Raw genomic sequence first — 19,145 nt, forward strand, 5'->3', positions numbered from 1 at the left:
GTAGGCAGCAGGCCTCTGTAACCGGCCCATAGTGTGCGCCACGTAGGCAGCAGGCCTCTGTATCCGGCCCATAATGTGTGCCATGTAGGCAGCAGGCCTCTGTAACCAGCCCATAATGTGCGCCATGTAGGCAGCAGGCCTCTGTCACCGGCCCATAATGTGCGCCAAGTAGCCAGCAGGCCTCTGTATCCGGCCCATAATGTGTGCCACGTAGGCAGCAGTAATGAGCATCTGCGAATGCTCTAGCTACACAGAAAAAAGGAGAAACTGCAGCTGCACACTAAGAGCACCGCACAATTATGTGAAGAACAACAATCTGACTCCATAGTACATTGCAGAGATTATTAGAATTGTTCTGATTAGCAGTACTTGGTGCATGCACCTGCATTTTTTTCATTTTTTGTGTGGCACTACAAGTCTCAGCATGGTAGCACCTCTTATTATGTTTAGAATTAGGGTGCGCAGTCCATGTGTAACGTCTGCACCTAGTATAGGCTGGTGTAATGTGTATAGGCTGGTGTAATGTGTATAGGTGATAGGTGTAATGTGTATAGGCTGGTGTAATGTGTATAGGTGATAGGTGTAATGTGTATAGGTGTAATGTGTATAGGTGTAATGTGTATAGGTGATAGGTGTAATGTGTATAGGCTGGTGTAATGTGTATAGGTGATAGGTGTAATGTGTATAGGCTGGTGTAATGTGTATAGGTGATAGGTGTAATGTGTATAGGCTGGTGTAATGTGTATAGGTGATAGGTGTAATGTGTATAGGTGATAGGTGTAATGTGGATAGGCTGGTGTAATGTGTATAGGTGATAGGTGTAATGTGTATAGGCTGGTGTATAGGTGATAGGTGTAATGTGTATAGGCTGGTGTAATGTGTATAGGTGATAGGTGTAATGTGTATAGGTGATAGGTGTAATGTGTATAGGCTGGTGTAATGTGTATAGGTGATAGGTGTAATGTGTATAGGCTGGTGTAATGTGTATAGGTGATAGGTGTAATGTGTATAGGCTGGTGTAATGTGTATAGGTGATAGGTGTAATGTGTATAGGCTGGTGTAATGTGCATAGGTGATAGGTGTAATGTGTATAGGTGATAGGTGTAATGTGTATAGGTGATAGGTGTAATGTGTATAGGCTGGTGTAATGTGTATAGGTGATAGGTGTAATGTGTATAGGTGATAGGTGTAATGTGTATAGGCTGGTGTAATGTGTATAGGTGATAGGTGTAATGTGTATAGGCTGGTGTAATGTGTATAGGTGATAGGTGTAATGTGTATAGGTGATAGGTGTAATGTGGATAGGCTGGTGTAATGTGTATAGGTGATAGGTGTAATGTGTAGAGGCTGGTGTAATGTGTATAGGTGATAGGTGTAATGTGTATAGGCTGGTGTAATGTGTATAGGTGATAGGTGTAATGTGTATAGGTGATAGGTGTAATGTGTATAGGCTGGTGTAATGTGTATAGGTGATAGGTGTAATGTGTATAGGTGATAGGTGTAATGTGTATAGGCTGGTGTAATGTGTATAGGTGATAGGTGTAATGTGTATAGGCTGGTGTAATGTGTATATGTGATAGGTGTAATGTGTATAGGTGATAGGTGTAATGTGTATAGGCTGGTGTAATGTGTATAGGTGATAGGTGTAATGTGTATAGGTGATAGGTGTAATGTGTATAGGCTGGTGTAATGTGTATAGGTGATAGGTGTAATGTGTATAGGTGATAGGTGTAATGTGTATAGGCTGGTGTAATGTGTATAGGTGATAGGTGTAATGTGTATAGGTGATAGGTGTAATGTGGATAGGTGATAGGTGTAATGTGGATAGGTGATAGGTGTAATGTGTATAGGCTGGTGTAATGTGTATAGGTGATAGGTGTAATGTGTATAGGCTGGTGTAATGTGTATAGGTGATAGGTGTAATGTGTATAGGTGATAGGTGTAATGTGTATAGGCTGGTGTAATGTGTATAGGTGATAGGTGTAATGTGTATAGGTGATAGGTGTAATGTGTATAGGTGATAGGTGTAATGTGTATAGGTGATAGGTGTAATGTGTATAGGCTGGTGTAATGTGTATAGGTGATAGAGTAGCCGCCTGAGCATACAGGTAGGGAGTGGACAAACGGCAAGATGCCTAAAACGATGCATGTGCACCACGCAGTGAGGCGGTAATCATCCGATTGTGTTCAGCTGTGTAAGGAATCTTGTGCTTCATGGTTGTATTCTCTAGGGTAGAAGAGTGAGCGTCCGCCCTTACCCCACGAGCGCTCCAGACCATACTCACTGTGTGAAAATGTGCCTCAGGTTGTGTCATCTACCTCCGGAGTCACAGGGCTGACCGATGTAGGGACGTTTTCTCCTGATTTATAGTTTATTTTACTTATTATTTTCCTCCATGCAGTATTTGGAGTGTTACTTTGGGGATATCCAGAAATGATGCGTTATGGAAGTGCTCCGGGTAATCCTTTGTTTGGTTTTTCATGCGAGATTCCATGGGGTAAATTTACTAAGATGGGAGTTCTATTTAAGATGGGATGTTGCCCATAGCAACCAATCAGATTCCAGGTATTATCTTCTAGAAGGTGCTAGATAAATGAGAAGTAGAAGCTGATTGGTTGCTATGGGCAACATCCCATCTTAAATAGACCTCCCATCTTAGTAAATTTACCCCCATGTATCCCCATCTGTAAGACGTCAGCGCGGCATAGTGACGGGCTCAGATGTACATGTCATTGTCATATAGATGATGAGCGATAACCAGGATGTATCGCCCTATGTGTATGTCTGAGGTCATAAGCCAAAGGTGACGTTTAGGCCACCAGAGTGTGATGCACCCAGTGACCTTTCCCATGCCGAGCCCCAAGGAACGGACATTCTCACACTTGTGCTGATGATGTGTGAACGGGAGCGCATTTGTGTGTGTGTGTGTATACTAAGCCAGATCTTACCATCAGCCATGTATAGGGGGCCCAGACCATAATGATTATATCTATAGGGGGCCCAGACCATAATAATTATATCTATAGGGAGCCCAGGTCGTAGTAATTATATCTATAGGGGGCCCAGTTCATAATATTATATCTATAGGGAGCCCAGACCGGAATAATTATATCTATAGGGAGCCCAGGCCTAATTATATCTATAGGGAGCCCAGGCCGTAATAATTATATCTATAGGGGGCCCAGACCATAATAATTATATCTATAGGGAGCCCAGGCCGTAGTAATTATATCTATAGGGGGCCCAGTTCATAATATTATATCTATAGGGAGCCCAGACCGGCATAATTATATCTATAGGGAGCCCAGGCCTAATTATATCTATAGGGAGCCCAGGCCGTAATAATTATATCTATAGGGGGCCCAGACCATAATAATTATATCTATAGGGAGCCCAGGCCGTAGTAATTATATCTATAGGGGGCCCAGTTCATAATATTATATCTATAGGGAGCCCAGACCGGAATAATTATATCTATAGGGAGCCCAGGCCTAATTATATCTATAGGGAGCCCAGGCCGTAATAATTATATCTATAGGGGGCCCAGACCATAATAATTATATCTATAGGGGGCCCAGGCCGTAATAATTATATCTATAGGGAGCCCAGACCGGAATAATTATATCTATAGGGGGCCCAGGCCGTAATAATTATATCTATCGGGGGCCCAGACCATAATAATTATATCTATAGGGAGCCCAGGCCGTAGTAATTATATCTATAGGGGCCCCAGTTCATAATATTATATCTATAGGGAGCCCAGGCCGTAATAATTCTATCTATAGGGAGCCCAGGCCGTAATAATTATATCTATAGGGGGGCCAGGCCGTAATAATTATATCTATAGGGAGCCCAGGCCGTAATAATTATATCTATAGGGAGCCAAGGGCGTAATAATTATATCTATAGGGAGCCCAGGGCGTAATAATTATATCTATAGGGAGCCCAGACCGGAATTATTATATCTGTAGGGGGCCCAGGCCGTAATAATTATATCTATAGGGAGCCCAGACCGGAATAATTATATCTATAGGGTGCCCAGGCCGTAATAATTATATCTATAGGGAGTCCAGGCCGTAATAATTATATCTATAGGGAGTCCAGGCCGTAATAATTATATCTATAGGGGGCCCAGACCATAATAATTATATCTATAGGGGGCCCAGACCATAATAATTATATCTATAGGGGGCCCAGACCATAATAATTATATCAATAGGGGGCCCAGACCATAATAATTATATCTATAGGGGGCCCAGGCCGTAGTAATTATATCTATAGGGAGCCCAGGCCGGAATAATTATATCTATAGGGAGCCCAGGCCGGAATAATTATATCTATAGGGAGCCCAGGCCGTAATAATTATATCTATAGGAAGCCCAGGCCGTAATAATTATATCTATCGGGAGCCCAGGCTGGAATAATTATATCTATAGGGAGCCCAGGCCGGAATAATTATATCTATAGGGAACCCAAGCTGGAATAATTATATCTATAGGGAACCCAAGCCGGAATAATTATATCTATAGGGAGCCCAGGCCGGAATAATTATATCTATAGGGAGCCCAGGCCGTAATAATTATATCTATAGGGAGCTCAGGCCGTAGTAATTAGATCTATAGGGGGCCCAGTTCATAATATTATATCTATAGGGAGCCCAGACCGGAATAATTATATCTATAGGGAGCCCAGGCCGTAATAATTCTATCTATAGGGAGCCCAGGCCGTAATAATTATATCTATAGGGGGGCCAGGCCGTAATAATTATATCTATAGGGAGCCCAGGCCGTAATAATTATATCTATAGGGAGCCCAGACCGGAATTATTATATCTATAGGGGGCCCAGGCCGTAATAATTATATCTATAGGGAGCCCAGACCGGAATTATATCTATAGGGGGCCCAGGCCGTAATAATTATATCTATAGGGAGCCCAGGCCTAATTATATCTATAGGGAGCCCAGGCCGTAATAATTATATCTACAGGGGGCCCAGACCATAATAATTATATCTATAGGGGGCCCAGGCCGTAGCAATTATATCTATAGGGAGCCCAGGCCGGAATAATTATATCTATAGGGAGCTCAGGCCGTAATAATTATATCTATCGGGAGCCCAGGCTGGAATAATTATATCTATAGGGAGCCCAGGCCGTAATAATTATATCTATAGGGAACCCAGGCTGGAATAATTATATCTATAGGGAGCCCAGGCCGGAATAATTATATCTATAGGGAACCCAGGCTGGAATAATTATATCTATAGGGAGCCCAGGCCGTAATAATTATATCTATAGGGAGCCCAGGCTGGAATAATTATATCTATAGGGAGCCCAGGCCGTAATAATTATATCTATAGGGAGCCCAGGCTGGAATAATTATATCTATAGGGAGCCCAGGCCGTAATAATTATATCTATAGGGAACCCAGGCTGGAATAATTATATCTATAGGGAGCCCAGGTCGGAATATTATTGCCTGTATGAGGCCGCAATATGAGTCACAGGCTGGTATATTATATGTTTAAGTGGCCCAGGGTGGAGTATCCTATATGTGTGTGCATGCTAGTGCAGTATGTGACAAGGCTGAGGTTAGTATATGGGCTGTATAATATGCCATGGCGTGTATTTGTCTGTATGATCTCCTATGTTAATCTGTTGCATTGTGCATACAGTGTAAGTCTCTCCCTGTGCTCAGCAAGCCTCACGCTGGCTACATTTGCCTAGAGCGGATTATAGGTTTTGGTGTTTGTGCCACAGGATATAAAGTGACTTGTCCAAGGTGAGGAACTGCTGACACTGGGAGCAGAACATGAGCCGCTGACACTGGGGGTACAAATAGAGCTGCTGACACTGGGAGCAGAATGTGAGCCGCCGACACTGGGGGTACAAATAGAGCTGCTGACACTGGGAGCAGAACATGAGCCGCAGACACTGGGGGTAGAAATAGAGCAGCTGACACTGGGAGGAGAACCAGGGCTGCCGACACTGGGGGGTAGAAATAGAGCTGCAGAGACTGAGCAGAACCAGAGCTGCCCGCACTGGGAGGTAGAACCAGAGCTGTTGACACTGGGAGGAGAACCAGACCTGCTGACACTGGGAGGAGAACCAGAGCTGCTGGCAATGGGAGGAGAACCAGAGCTGCTGGCAATGGGAGGAGAACCAGAGCTGCTGGCAATGGGAGGAGAACCAGAGCTGCTGGTAATGGGAGGAGAACCAGAGCTGCTGGCAATGGGAGGAGAACGAGAGCTGCTGGCACTGGGAGGAGTACCAGAGCTGCTGGCAGTGGGAGGAGAACCAGAGCTGCTGGCAGTGGGAGGAGAACCATAGCTGCCGACACTGGGAGGAGAACCAGAGCTGCAGACACTGGGAGGAGAACCAGAGCTGCTGGCAATGGGAGGAGAACCAGAGCTGCTGGCAATGGGAGGAGAACCAGAGCTGCTGGTAATGGGAGGAGAACCAGAGCTGCTGGCAATGGGAGGAGAACCAGAGCTGCTGGCAATGGGAGGAGAACCAGAGCTGCTGGCAATGGGAGGAGTAACAGAGCTGCTGGCAATGGGAGGAGTAACAGAGCTGCTGGCAGTGGGAGGAGAACCAGAGCTGCTGGCAGTGGGAGGAGAACCATAGCTGCCGACACTGGGAGGAGAACCAGAGCTGCTGACACTGGGAGGAGAACCAGAGCTGCTGACAGTGGATGGAGAACCAGAGCTGCTGACAGTGGGTGGAGAACCAGAGCTGCTGACAGTGGGTGGAGAACCAGAGCTGCTGACAGTAGGTGGAGTACCAGAGCTGCTGACAGTGGGTGGAGAACCAGAGCTGCTGACAGTGGGTGGAGTACCAGAGCTGCTGGCACTGGGAGGAGAACCAGAGCTGCTGGCACTGGGAGGAGTACCAGAGCTGCCGACACTGGGAGGAGTACCAGAGCTGCCCGCACTGGGAGGTAGAACCAGAGCTGTTGACACTGGGAGGAGAACCAGACCTGCTGACACTGGGAGGAGAACCAGAGCTGCTGGCAATGGGAGGAGAACCAGAGCTGCTGGCAATGGGAGGAGAACCAGAGCTGCTGGCAATGGGAGGAGAACCAGAGCTGCTGGTAATGGGAGGAGAACCAGAGCTGCTGGCAATGGGAGGAGAACGAGAGCTGCTGGCACTGGGAGGAGTACCAGAGCTGCTGGCAGTGGGAGGAGAACCAGAGCTGCTGGCAGTGGGAGGAGAACCATAGCTGCCGACACTGGGAGGAGAACCAGAGCTGCAGACACTGGGAGGAGAACCAGAGCTGCTGGCAATGGGAGGAGAACCAGAGCTGCTGGCAATGGGAGGAGAACCAGAGCTGCTGGTAATGGGAGGAGAACCAGAGCTGCTGGCAATGGGAGGAGAACCAGAGCTGCTGGCAATGGGAGGAGAACCAGAGCTGCTGGCAATGGGAGGAGTAACAGAGCTGCTGGCAGTGGGAGGAGAACCAGAGCTGCTGGCAGTGGGAGGAGAACCATAGCTGCCGACACTGGGAGGAGAACCAGAGCTGCTGACACTGGGAGGAGAACCAGAGCTGCTGACAGTGGATGGAGAACCAGAGCTGCTGACAGTGGGTGGAGAACCAGAGCTGCTGACAGTGGGTGGAGAACCAGAGCTGCTGACAGTGGGTGGAGTACCAGAGCTGCTGACAGTGGGTGGAGAACCAGAGCTGCTGACAGTGGGTGGAGTACCAGAGCTGCTGGCACTGGGTGGAGTACCAGAGCTGCTGGCACTGGGAGGAGAACCAGAGCTGCTGGCACTGGGAGGAGTACCAGAGCTGCCGACACTGGGAGGAGTACCAGAGCTGCCGACACTGGGAGGAGTACCAGAGCTGCCGGCACTGGGAGGAGTACCAGAGCTGCCGGCACTGGGAGGAGTACCAGAGCTGCCGGCACTGGGAGGAGTACCAGAGCTGCCGGCACTGGGAGGAGTACCAGAGCTGCCGGCACTGGGAGGAGTACCAGAGCTGCCGGCACTGGGAGGAGTACCAGAGCTGCCGGCACTGGGAGGAGAACCAGAGCTGCCGGCACTGGGAGGAGAACCAGAGCTGCCGGCACTGGGAGGAGTACCAGAGCTGCCGGCACTGGGAGGAGAACCAGAGCCGCCGACACTGGGAGGAGAGCTGCCAACACTGGGAGGAGAACCAGAGCTGCCGACACTGGGGATAGAAATAGAGCTGTTGACACTGGGAGGAGATCCAGAGCTGCTGACACTGGGAGGAGAACCAGAGCTACTGACACTGGGAGGAGAACCAGAGCTGCTGACACTGGGAGGAGAACCAGAGCTACTGACACTGGGAGGAGAACCAGAGCTACTGACACTGGGAGGAGAACCAGAGCTGCTGACACTGGGAGGAGAACCAGAGCTGCTGACATGTTCATATAATGTTATCAGTGGGGTCCCTGATGAATAGAGCTGATGGGATCTCACCTATAATAGCACTGGGGAACACACCTTTTGGTGATGGAGATGTTAGATTCTCTTTGGGGTATTTTGGGGTCATAGATTCTGAAAATGACATTAGTTTTTGTCCATCAGGTCTGCTTATCAGGATATGACATATATCCGTACAAATACATACATATTGTATTATACATGTAATGAATGCCAATCAAATGACGGTACGAAGATCAATCCCAAGAGGCGTAGAACACGAACAACAAAACTAAAGTTTCTTCATTGATGCATGTTGAGCTGTTCCGGGACATTCGCGGTGGATGCTGAAACAGTACTCCGCTATCACATGCCTATACATCGTCCATGGTCTTTATTTCCTGGTGAAATCGTTCACCCTGGTTGTCACTTACATTACCAAGACAATGTGGAAATCCATCCAGATGACTGTGGAGGTAACGCACTTTCATGTTACAACCAGGAAGTGAGCGTATTCTGCATGAGTTCAGGGTAACGGCCTTATAGTTCCCAAGAAAAGTCTGAAACTGTAAAGAACACACGCAACCATCAACAGAACATATATAAAGTCATCATAGGTACAATAGGTAATGACGTCCGCAATATCTGAAATACTAGAGGTCCTAGAATGGAGCGGATGGTACTTTCGGAATCGGCGGCACACACGTTACCAGAATCAAGGTTTAAAATTCCAGGCAACACGTAAAAATATTTTTTTGGTTCCCCAGTGTAACATAAGGAATGGATGAGGTTCAGCTGACAGCTGAGCCCTCTCCATACTCTGGGCCCCAGCCCACATTCCTCATGGACTTTGCTGTCTCCTGGTGTTATACAAGTCAGTCAGTAATTGTACAGTAACTCTGTGTCCAGCACTGCCTAGAGAACAATGGGGTTATTCAGGCAGCTGCTAATTCCACACTGTACTTATCTGTTGCTGTATGCAGTGCGAATGTCAGGCTTCTGCTGTGGAACCGTTCCATGTCACAGCAACTCCTTATCCAGGCGTTATGTTCTCCCTGCTGGGGAAACCGTTCCATGTCACAGCAACTCCTTATCCAGGCGTTATGTTCTCCCTGCTGGGGAAACCGTTCCATGTCACAGCAACTCCTTATCCAGGCGTTATGTTCTCCCTGCTGGGGAACCGTTCCATGTCATAGCAACTCCTTATCCAGGCGTTATGTTCTCCCTGCTGTGGAACCGTTCCATGTCACAGCAACTCCTTATCCAGGCGTTATGTTCTCCCTGCTGGGGAAACCGTTCCATGTCACAGCAACTCCTTATCCAGGCGTTATGTTCTCCCTGCAGGGAACCGTTCCATGTCACAGCAACTCCTTATCCAGGCGTTATGTTCTCCCTGCTGGGGAACCGTTCCATGTCACAGCAACTCCTTATCCAGGCGTTATGTTCTCCCTGCTGGGGAAACCGTTCCATGTCACAGCAACTCCTTATCCAGGCGTTATGTTCTCCCTGCTGGGGAACCGTTCCATGTCACAGCAACTCCTTATCCAGGCGTTATGTTCTCCCTGCAGGGAACCGTTCCATGTCACAGCAAGTCCTTAGCCGGGCATTATGTTCTCTCTGCTGGGGAACCATTCCATGTCACAGCAACTCCTTATCCAGGCATTATGTTCTCCCTGCAGGGAACCGTTCCATGTCACAGCAACTCATTAGCCGGGCATTATGTTCTCTCTGCTGGGGAACTGTTCCATGTTCTAGCAACTCCTTAGCCGGGCATTATGTTCTCTCTGCTGGGGAACTGTTCCATGTTCTAGCAACTCCTCAGCCGGGCATTATATTCTCTCTGCCAGGGAACCGTTCCATGTCACAGCAACTTGTTAGCGGGGCATTATGTTCTCTCTGCTGGAGAACTGTTCCATGTTCTTGCAACTCCTTAGCCGGGCATTATGTTCTCTCTGCTAGGAACCGTTCCATGTTCTAGCAACTCCTTAGCCGGGCATTATGTTCTCTCTGCTAGGAACCGTTCCATGTTCTAGCAATTGCTTGGCCTGGCATTATGTTCTCTCTGCTGGGAAACAGTTCCATGTCACATCAACTCCTTAGCAGGCCATTATGTTCTCTCTGCTCTACATATACCCCATATGCCCTCTACCCCATTTGTCCCTGGCTGCTGTGTATATATGCTTCATATGCCCCTGGCCGCTGTGTGTGTGTGTGTGTGTGTGTGTGTGTGTGTGTGTGTGTGTGTGTGTGTATATATATATATATATATATATATATGTAACAGGATTTACTGATGAGGAATACCTATTACACTGTGTGACATGTGGAAGGCTGGGAAGGGGTTAATCACGTGGATTTCAGGTTACCTACAGCAGATAAGGAAGTGCTGACAGCCCAGGCTCTCACACAGAGGTGTCAGTGACTTCCCTGTGCCTCTGCTGCTGCCTCTGTGCCTCGCTGCTGCCTCTGTGCCTCTGCTGATGCCTCTGTGCCTCTGCTGCTGCCTCTGTGCCTCGCTGCTGCCTCTGTGCCTCTGCTGCTGAGGGGCTAATTGTATCGCTGTAGGAGCAGGGGAGAAGAGGCTGAGGGCAGGACTGGCCGCTGTGTGTGGTGGAGTTGGTGCATGTCCCTGTGCCAGCAGTACCCACTCTCAGGCCGGACCCTCCAGGAAGAGGTTAATCTCCGGGCAGCTGTTCACAGAGAGCGTCTGCTGCAGACATTGTGATCAGGGCTGGAGGAGGGGGAGGGAAGGGGTCACTGGGACCTACCCCTTCTTATAGTCCCTTGTATGACATCACATACAGGGGGAGTGATTTGTGGGTACGGTAGACTTTGTGTAATATACATCACTTCCTAGCTGCCATAATACAAGTACTGTAGATGGGGACTCTGGCTGCGCAGCCTCTCTGATCACTGGAGCCTCTCTCTGCCATTGTATGAGCTGCACCAATACATGGCTTTCCTGCCTGACCATGTACAGCACCAGCCTCCAGCCAGGAGAGTCTATTCCAGGTATGTAACATGCACATGCAGTGCACACACACATCTGGGGGGAGTGTATTCACATGCAGTGCACGCACACATCTGGGGGGAGAGAGTATTCACATGCAGTGCACACATCTGGGTGAGAGAGTATTCACATGCAGTGCACACACATCTGGGGGAGAGAGTATTCACATGCAGTGCACACACACATCTGGGGGAGAGGGTATTCACATGCAGTGCACACACATCTGGGGGAGAGAGTATTCACATGCAGTGCACACATCTGGGGAAGAGGATTCACATGCAGTGCACACACACACATCTGGGGGAGAGAGTATTCACATGCAGTGCACACACACATCTGGGGGAGAGAGTATTCACATGCAGTGCACACACACATCTGGGGGAGAGAGGATTCACATGCAGTGCACACACACAACTGGGGGGAGAGGGTATTCACATGCAGTGCACACACACATCTGGGGGAGAGAGTATTCACATGCAGTGCACACACACATCTGGGGGGAGAGAGTATTCACATGCAGTGCACACACACATCTGGGGGGAGAGTGTACTCACATGCAGTACACACACACACATCTGGGGGAGAGAGTATTCACATGCAGTGCACACACACATCTGGGGGAGAGAGTATTCACATGCAGTGCACACACACATCTGGTGGAGAGAGTATTCACATGCAGTGCACACACACATCTGGGGGAGAGAGTGTACTCACATGCAGTACACACACACACATCTGGGGGAGAGAGTATTCACATGCAGTGCACACACACATCTGGGGAAGAGAGTATTCACATGCAGTGCACACACATCTGGGGGAGAGTATTCACATGCAGTGCACACACATCTGGGGGAGAGGGTATTCACATGCAGTACACAAACATCTGGGGAAGAGAGTATTCACATGCAGTGCACACACACATCTGGGGGAGAGAGTATACACACACAGTGCACACACACATCTGGGGGAGAGTGTATTCACATGCAGTACACAAACATCTGGGGAAGAGAGTATTCACATGCAGTGCGCACACACACATCTGGGGGAGAGAGTATACACACACAGTGCACACACACATCTGGGGGAGAGTGTATTCACATGCAGTACACAAACATCTGGGGGAGAGAGTATTCACATGCAGTGCACACACCTGGGGGGAGAGTGTATTCACATGCAGTGCACACACACATCTGGGGGGAGAGTGTATTCACATACAGTGCACACACACACATCTGGGGGGAGAGAGTATTCACATACCGTGCACACACACATCTGGGGGAGAGGGTATTCACATGCAGTACACAAACATCTGGGGGAGAGAGTATTCACATGCAGTGCACACACCTGGGGGGAGAGTGTATTCACATACAGTGCACACACACACATCTGGGGGGAGAGAGTATACACATGCAGTACACACACACACATCTGGAGGGAGAGAGTATACACATGCAGTACACACACACACACACACACACACACACACACACACACACACACACACACACATCTAGAGGGAGAGAGTATACACATACAGTGCACACACATCTGGGGGAGAGGGTATTCACATGCAGTGCACACACATCTGGGGGAAAGAGTATTCACATGCAGTACACACACATCTGGGGAAGAGGATTCACATGCAGTGCACACACATCTGGGGGGAGAGAGTATTCACATGCAGTGCACACACACATCTGGGGGAGAGAGGATTCACATGCAGTGCACACACACAACTGGGGGGAGAGGGTAATCACATGCAGTGCACACACACATCTGGGGGGGAGAGTATTCACATGCAGTGCACACACACATCTGGGGGGAGAGAGTATTCACATGCAGTGCACACACACATCTGGGGGAGAGTGTACTCACATGCAGTACACACACACATCTGGGGGAGAGAGTATTCACATGCAGTGCACACACTCATCTGGGGGGAGAGTGTACTCACATGCAGTGCACACACACATCTGGGGGAGAGAGTATTCACATGCAGTGCACACACACATCTGGGGGGAGAGTGTACTCACATGCAGTACACACACACATCTGGGGGAGAGAGTATTCACATGCAGTGCACACACACATCTGGGGAAGAGAGTATTCACATGCAGTGCACACACACATCTGGGGGAGAGTATTCACATGCAGTGCACACACACACACATCTGGGGAAGAGAGTATTCACATGCAGTGCACACACACACATCTGGGGGAGAGAGTATACACACACAGTGCGCACACACATCTGGGGGAGAGGGTATTCACATGCAGTACACAAACATCTGGGGGAGAGAGTATTCACATGCAGTGCACACACCTGGGGGGAGAGTGTATTCACATGCAGTGCACACACACATCTGGGGGGAGAGTGTATTCACATACAGTGCACACACACACATCTGGGGGGAGAGAGTATTCACATACCGTGCACACACACATCTGGGGGGAGAGAGTATACACATGCAGTACACACACACACACACACACACACACACACACACACACACATCTGGAGGGAGAGAGTATACACATGCGGTACACACACACACACACACACACACACACATCTGGAGGGAGAGAGTATACACATACAGTGCACACACATCTGGGGGAGAGTATTCACATACAGTACACACACATCTGGGGGGAGAATGTATTCACATACAGTACACACACATCTGGGGGAGAGTGTATTCACATACAGTACGCACACACATTTGGGGGGAGAGTGTATTCACATACAGTACACACACACACACACACACACACACACACACACACACACACACACACACACACACACACACACATCTGGAGGGAGAGAGTATACACATGCAGTACACACACACACACACACACACACACACACACACACACACACACACACACATCTGGAGGAAGAGAGTATACACATACAGTGCACACACATCTGGGGGGAGAGTATTCACATACAGTGCACACACATCTGGGGGGAGAGTGTATTCACATACAGTACACACACATCTGGGGGGAGAGAGTATACACATGCAGTACACACACACACACACACACACACACACACACACACACACACACACACACACACACACACACACACACATCTGGGGGGGAGTGTATTCACATACAGTGCACACACATCTGGGGGGAGAGTGTATTCACATACAATACACACACATCTGGGAAGAGAGTATACACATACAGTACACACACACACACACACACACACACACACACACACACACACACACACACACATCTGGGGGGAGAGTGTATTCACATACAGTACACACACATCTGGGGGGAGAGAATATACACATACAGTACACACACATCTGGGGGAAAGAGTATTCACATGCAGTGCACACACATCTGGGGGGAGAGAGTATACACATACAGTGCACACACACACACACACACACACACACACACACACACACATCTGGGGGGAGAGTGTATTCACATACAGTACACACACATCTGGGGGGAGAGTGTATTCACATACAGTACACACACATCTGGGGGAGAGTGTACTCACTTACAGTACACACACATCTGGGGGGAGAGTGTATTCACATACAGTACACACACATCTGGGGGGGAGAGTGTATTCACATGCAGTACACACACATCTGGGGGAGAGTGTATTGACATGCAGTGCACACACATCTGGGGGGAGAGTGTATTCACATACAGTACACACACACACATCTGGGGGGAGAGAGTATTCACATACAGTACACACACATCTGGGGGAGAGTGTATTCACATACAGTACACACACATCTGGGGGAGAGTGTATTCACATGCAGTACACACACATCTGGGGGAGAGAGTATTCACATACAGTACACACACATCTGGGGGGAGAGAGTATTCACATACAGTACACACATCTGGGGGAGAGTGTATTCACATACAGTACACACACATCTGGGGGGAGAGTGTATTCACATGCAGTGCACACACACATCTGGGGGAGAGAGTATTCACATACAGTACACACACATCTGGGGGAGAGTGTATTCACATACAGTACACACACATCTGGGGGGAGAGAGTATACACATACAGTACACACACATCTGGGGGGGGAGAGTATACACATGCTGTGCACACACACATCTGGGGGGGAGTGTATTCACATACAGTGCACACACATCTGGGGGGAGAGTGTATTCACATACAATACACACACATCTGGAGGGAGAGAGTATTCACATACAGTACACACACATCTGGGGGGAGAGTGTATTCACATACAGTACACACATCTAGGGGGAAAGAGTATACACATACAGTACACACACATCTGGGGGGAGAGAGTATACACATACAGTGCACACACATCTGGGGGGAGAGTGTATTCACATACAGTACACACATCTGGGGGGAGAGAGTATACACATACAGTACACACACATCTGGGGGGAGAGAGTATTCACATACAGTACACACACATCTGGGGGGAGAGAGTATTCACATACAGTACACACATCTGGGAGGAGAGTGAATTCACATACAGTACACACACATCTGGGGGGAGAGAGTATACACATACAGTACAAACACATCTGGGGGGAGAGTGTATTCACATACAGTACACACACATCTGGGGGGAGAGAGTATTCACATACAGTACACACACATCTGGGGGGAGAGAGTATACACATACAGTACAAACACATCTGGGGGGAGAGTGTATTCACATACAGTACACACACATCTGGGGGGAGAGAGTATTCACATACAGTACACACACACATCTAGGGGGAGAGTGTATTCACATACAGTACACACACATCTGGGGGGAGAGAGTATTCACATACAGTACACACACATCTGGGGGGAGAGAGTATTCACATACAGTACACACACATCTGGGGGGAGAGAGTATACACATACAGTACAAACACATCTGGGGGGAGAGTGTATTCACATACAGTACACACACATCTGGGGGGAGAGAGTATTCACATACAGTACACACACACATCTAGGGGGAGAGTGTATTCACATACAGTACACACACATCTGGGGGGAGAGAGTATTCACATACAGTACACACATCTGGGGGGGGAGAGTATACACATACAGTACAAACACATCTGGGGGAGAGAGTATACACATACAGTACACACACATCTGGGGGGAGAGAGTATTCACATACAGTACACACACATCTGGGGGGAGAGAGTATACACATACAGTACACACACATCTGGGGGGAGAGAGTATACACATACAGTACAAACACATCTGGGGGGAGAGAGTATACACATACAGTACACACACATCTGGGGGGGAGAGTATTCACATACAGTACACACACATCTGGGGGGAGAGTGTATTCACATGCAGTACACACACATCTGGGGGGAGGTGTATTCACATGCAGTACACACATCTGGGGGGAGAGAGTATTCACATACAGTACACACATCTGGGGGGAGAGAGTATACACATACAGTACAAACACATCTGGGGGAGAGAGTATACACATACAGTACACACACATCTGGGGGGAGAGAGTATTCACATACAGTACACACACATCTGGGGGGGGAGAGTATACACATACAGTACACACACATCTGGGGGGAGAGAGTATACACATACAGTACAAACACATCTGGGGGGAGAGAGTATACACATACAGTACACACACATCTGGGGGGGAGAGTATTCACATACAGTACACACACATCTGGGGGGAGAGTGTATTCACATGCAGTACACACACATCTGAGGGGGAGAGAGTATTCACATACAGTGCACACACACATCTGGGGGGAGAGAGTATACACATACAGTACACACACATCTGGGGGAGAGAGTATACACATACAGTACAAACACATCTGGGGGGAGAGAGTATTCACATACAGTGAACACACACATCTGGGGGGGGGAGAGTATACACATACAGTACACACACATCTGGGGGGAGAGAGTATACACATACAATGCACACACACATCTGGGGGGAGAGAGTATACACATACAGTACACACACATCTGGGGGGAGGTGTATTCACATGCAGTACACACATCTGGGAGGAGAGTGTATTCACATACAGTACACACACATCTGGGGGGAGAGAGTATTCACATACAGTACACACACATCTGGGGGGAGAGAGTATACACATACAGTACACACACATCTGGGGGGAGAGAGTATTCACATGCAGTACACACACATCTGGGGGGAGAGAGTATACACATACAGTGCACACACACATCTGGGGGGAGAGAGTATACACATACAGTGCACACACACATCTAGGGGGAGAGAGTATACACATACAGTACACACACATCTGGGGGGAGAGAGTATACACATACAATGCACACACACATCTGGGGGAGAGAGTATTCACATACAGTACACACACACATCTGGGGGGAGAGAGTATTCACATGCAGTACACACACATCTGGGGGGAGAGAGTATTCACATACAGTACACACACATCTAGGGGGAGAGAGTATACACATACAGTACACACACATCTGGGGGGAGAGAGTATACACATACAGCACACACACATCTAGGGGGAGAGAGTATACACATACAGTACACACACATCTGGGGGGGGGGAGAGTATACACATACAGTGCACACACACATCTGGGGGGAGAGAGTATACACATACAGTGCACACACACATCTAGGGGGAGAGAGTATACACATACAGTACACACACATCTGGGGGGAGAGAGTATACACATACAATGCACACACACATCTGGGGGAGAGAGTATTCACATACAGTACACACACACACATCTGGGGGGAGGTGTATTCACATGCAGTACACACACATCTGGGGGGAGAGAGTATACACATACAGTACACACACATCTAGGGGGAGAGAGTATACACATACAGTACACACACATCTGGGGGGAGAGAGTATACACATACAGCACACACACATCTAGGGGGAGAGAGTATACACATACAGTACACACACATCTGGGGGGAGAGAGTATACACATACAGTGCACACACACATCTGGGGGGAGAGAGTATACACATACAGTGCACACACACATCTAGGGGGAGAGAGTATACACATACAGTACACACACATCTGGGGGGAGAGAGTATACACATACAATGCACACACACATCTGGGGGAGAGAGTATTCACATACAGTACACACACACATCTGGGGGGAGAGAGTATACACATACAGTACAAACACATCTGGGGGGAAAGAGTATTCACATACAGTATAAACACATCTGGGGGAGAGAGTATACACATACAGTGCACACACACATCTGGGGGGGGAGAGTATACACATACAGTACACACACATCTGGGGGGAGAGAGTATACACATACAATGCACACACACATCTGGGGGAGAGAGTATACACATACAGTACACACACATCTGGGGGGAGGTGTATTCACATGCAGTACACACACACATCTGGGAGGAGAGTGTATTCACATACAGTACACACACATCTGGGGGGAGAGAGTATACACATACAGTACACACACATCTGGGGGGGGGAGAGTATACACATACAGTACACACACATCTGGGGGGAGAGAGTATACACATACAATGCACACACACATCTGGGGGAGAGAGTATACACATACAGTACACACACATCTGGGGGGAGGTGTATTCACATGCAGTACACACACACATCTGGGAGGAGAGTGTATTCACATACAGTACACACATCTGGGGGGAGAGAGTATACACATACAGTGCACAC

The 19,145-nt window shown here is 48.4% G+C and overlaps 1 protein-coding gene across 3 annotated transcripts in view; it reads left to right on the forward strand.

The window, feature by feature from the left end:
- Positions 1–19,145, forward strand: part of GPSM1 (G protein signaling modulator 1) — a 585,152-nt gene that overhangs the window by 2,293 nt on the left and 563,714 nt on the right. Inside the window, exon 1 of one of the 3 annotated variants that reach the window (XM_063935807.1) lies at positions 11,103–11,395. The exons of the other annotated variants lie outside the window; for them this stretch is intronic. Coding sequence (XP_063791877.1) covers positions 11,337–11,395 — 59 coding nt within the window. The 5' untranslated portion in view covers positions 11,103–11,336. Of the gene's footprint in view, positions 1–11,102; positions 11,396–19,145 lie in introns of those variants that run through there. 3 annotated transcript variants of the gene reach the window in all.

Source organism: Pseudophryne corroboree, chromosome 8, assembly GCF_028390025.1.
Source record: "Pseudophryne corroboree isolate aPseCor3 chromosome 8, aPseCor3.hap2, whole genome shotgun sequence".
Taxonomy (NCBI): Eukaryota; Metazoa; Chordata; class Amphibia; order Anura; family Myobatrachidae; genus Pseudophryne; species Pseudophryne corroboree.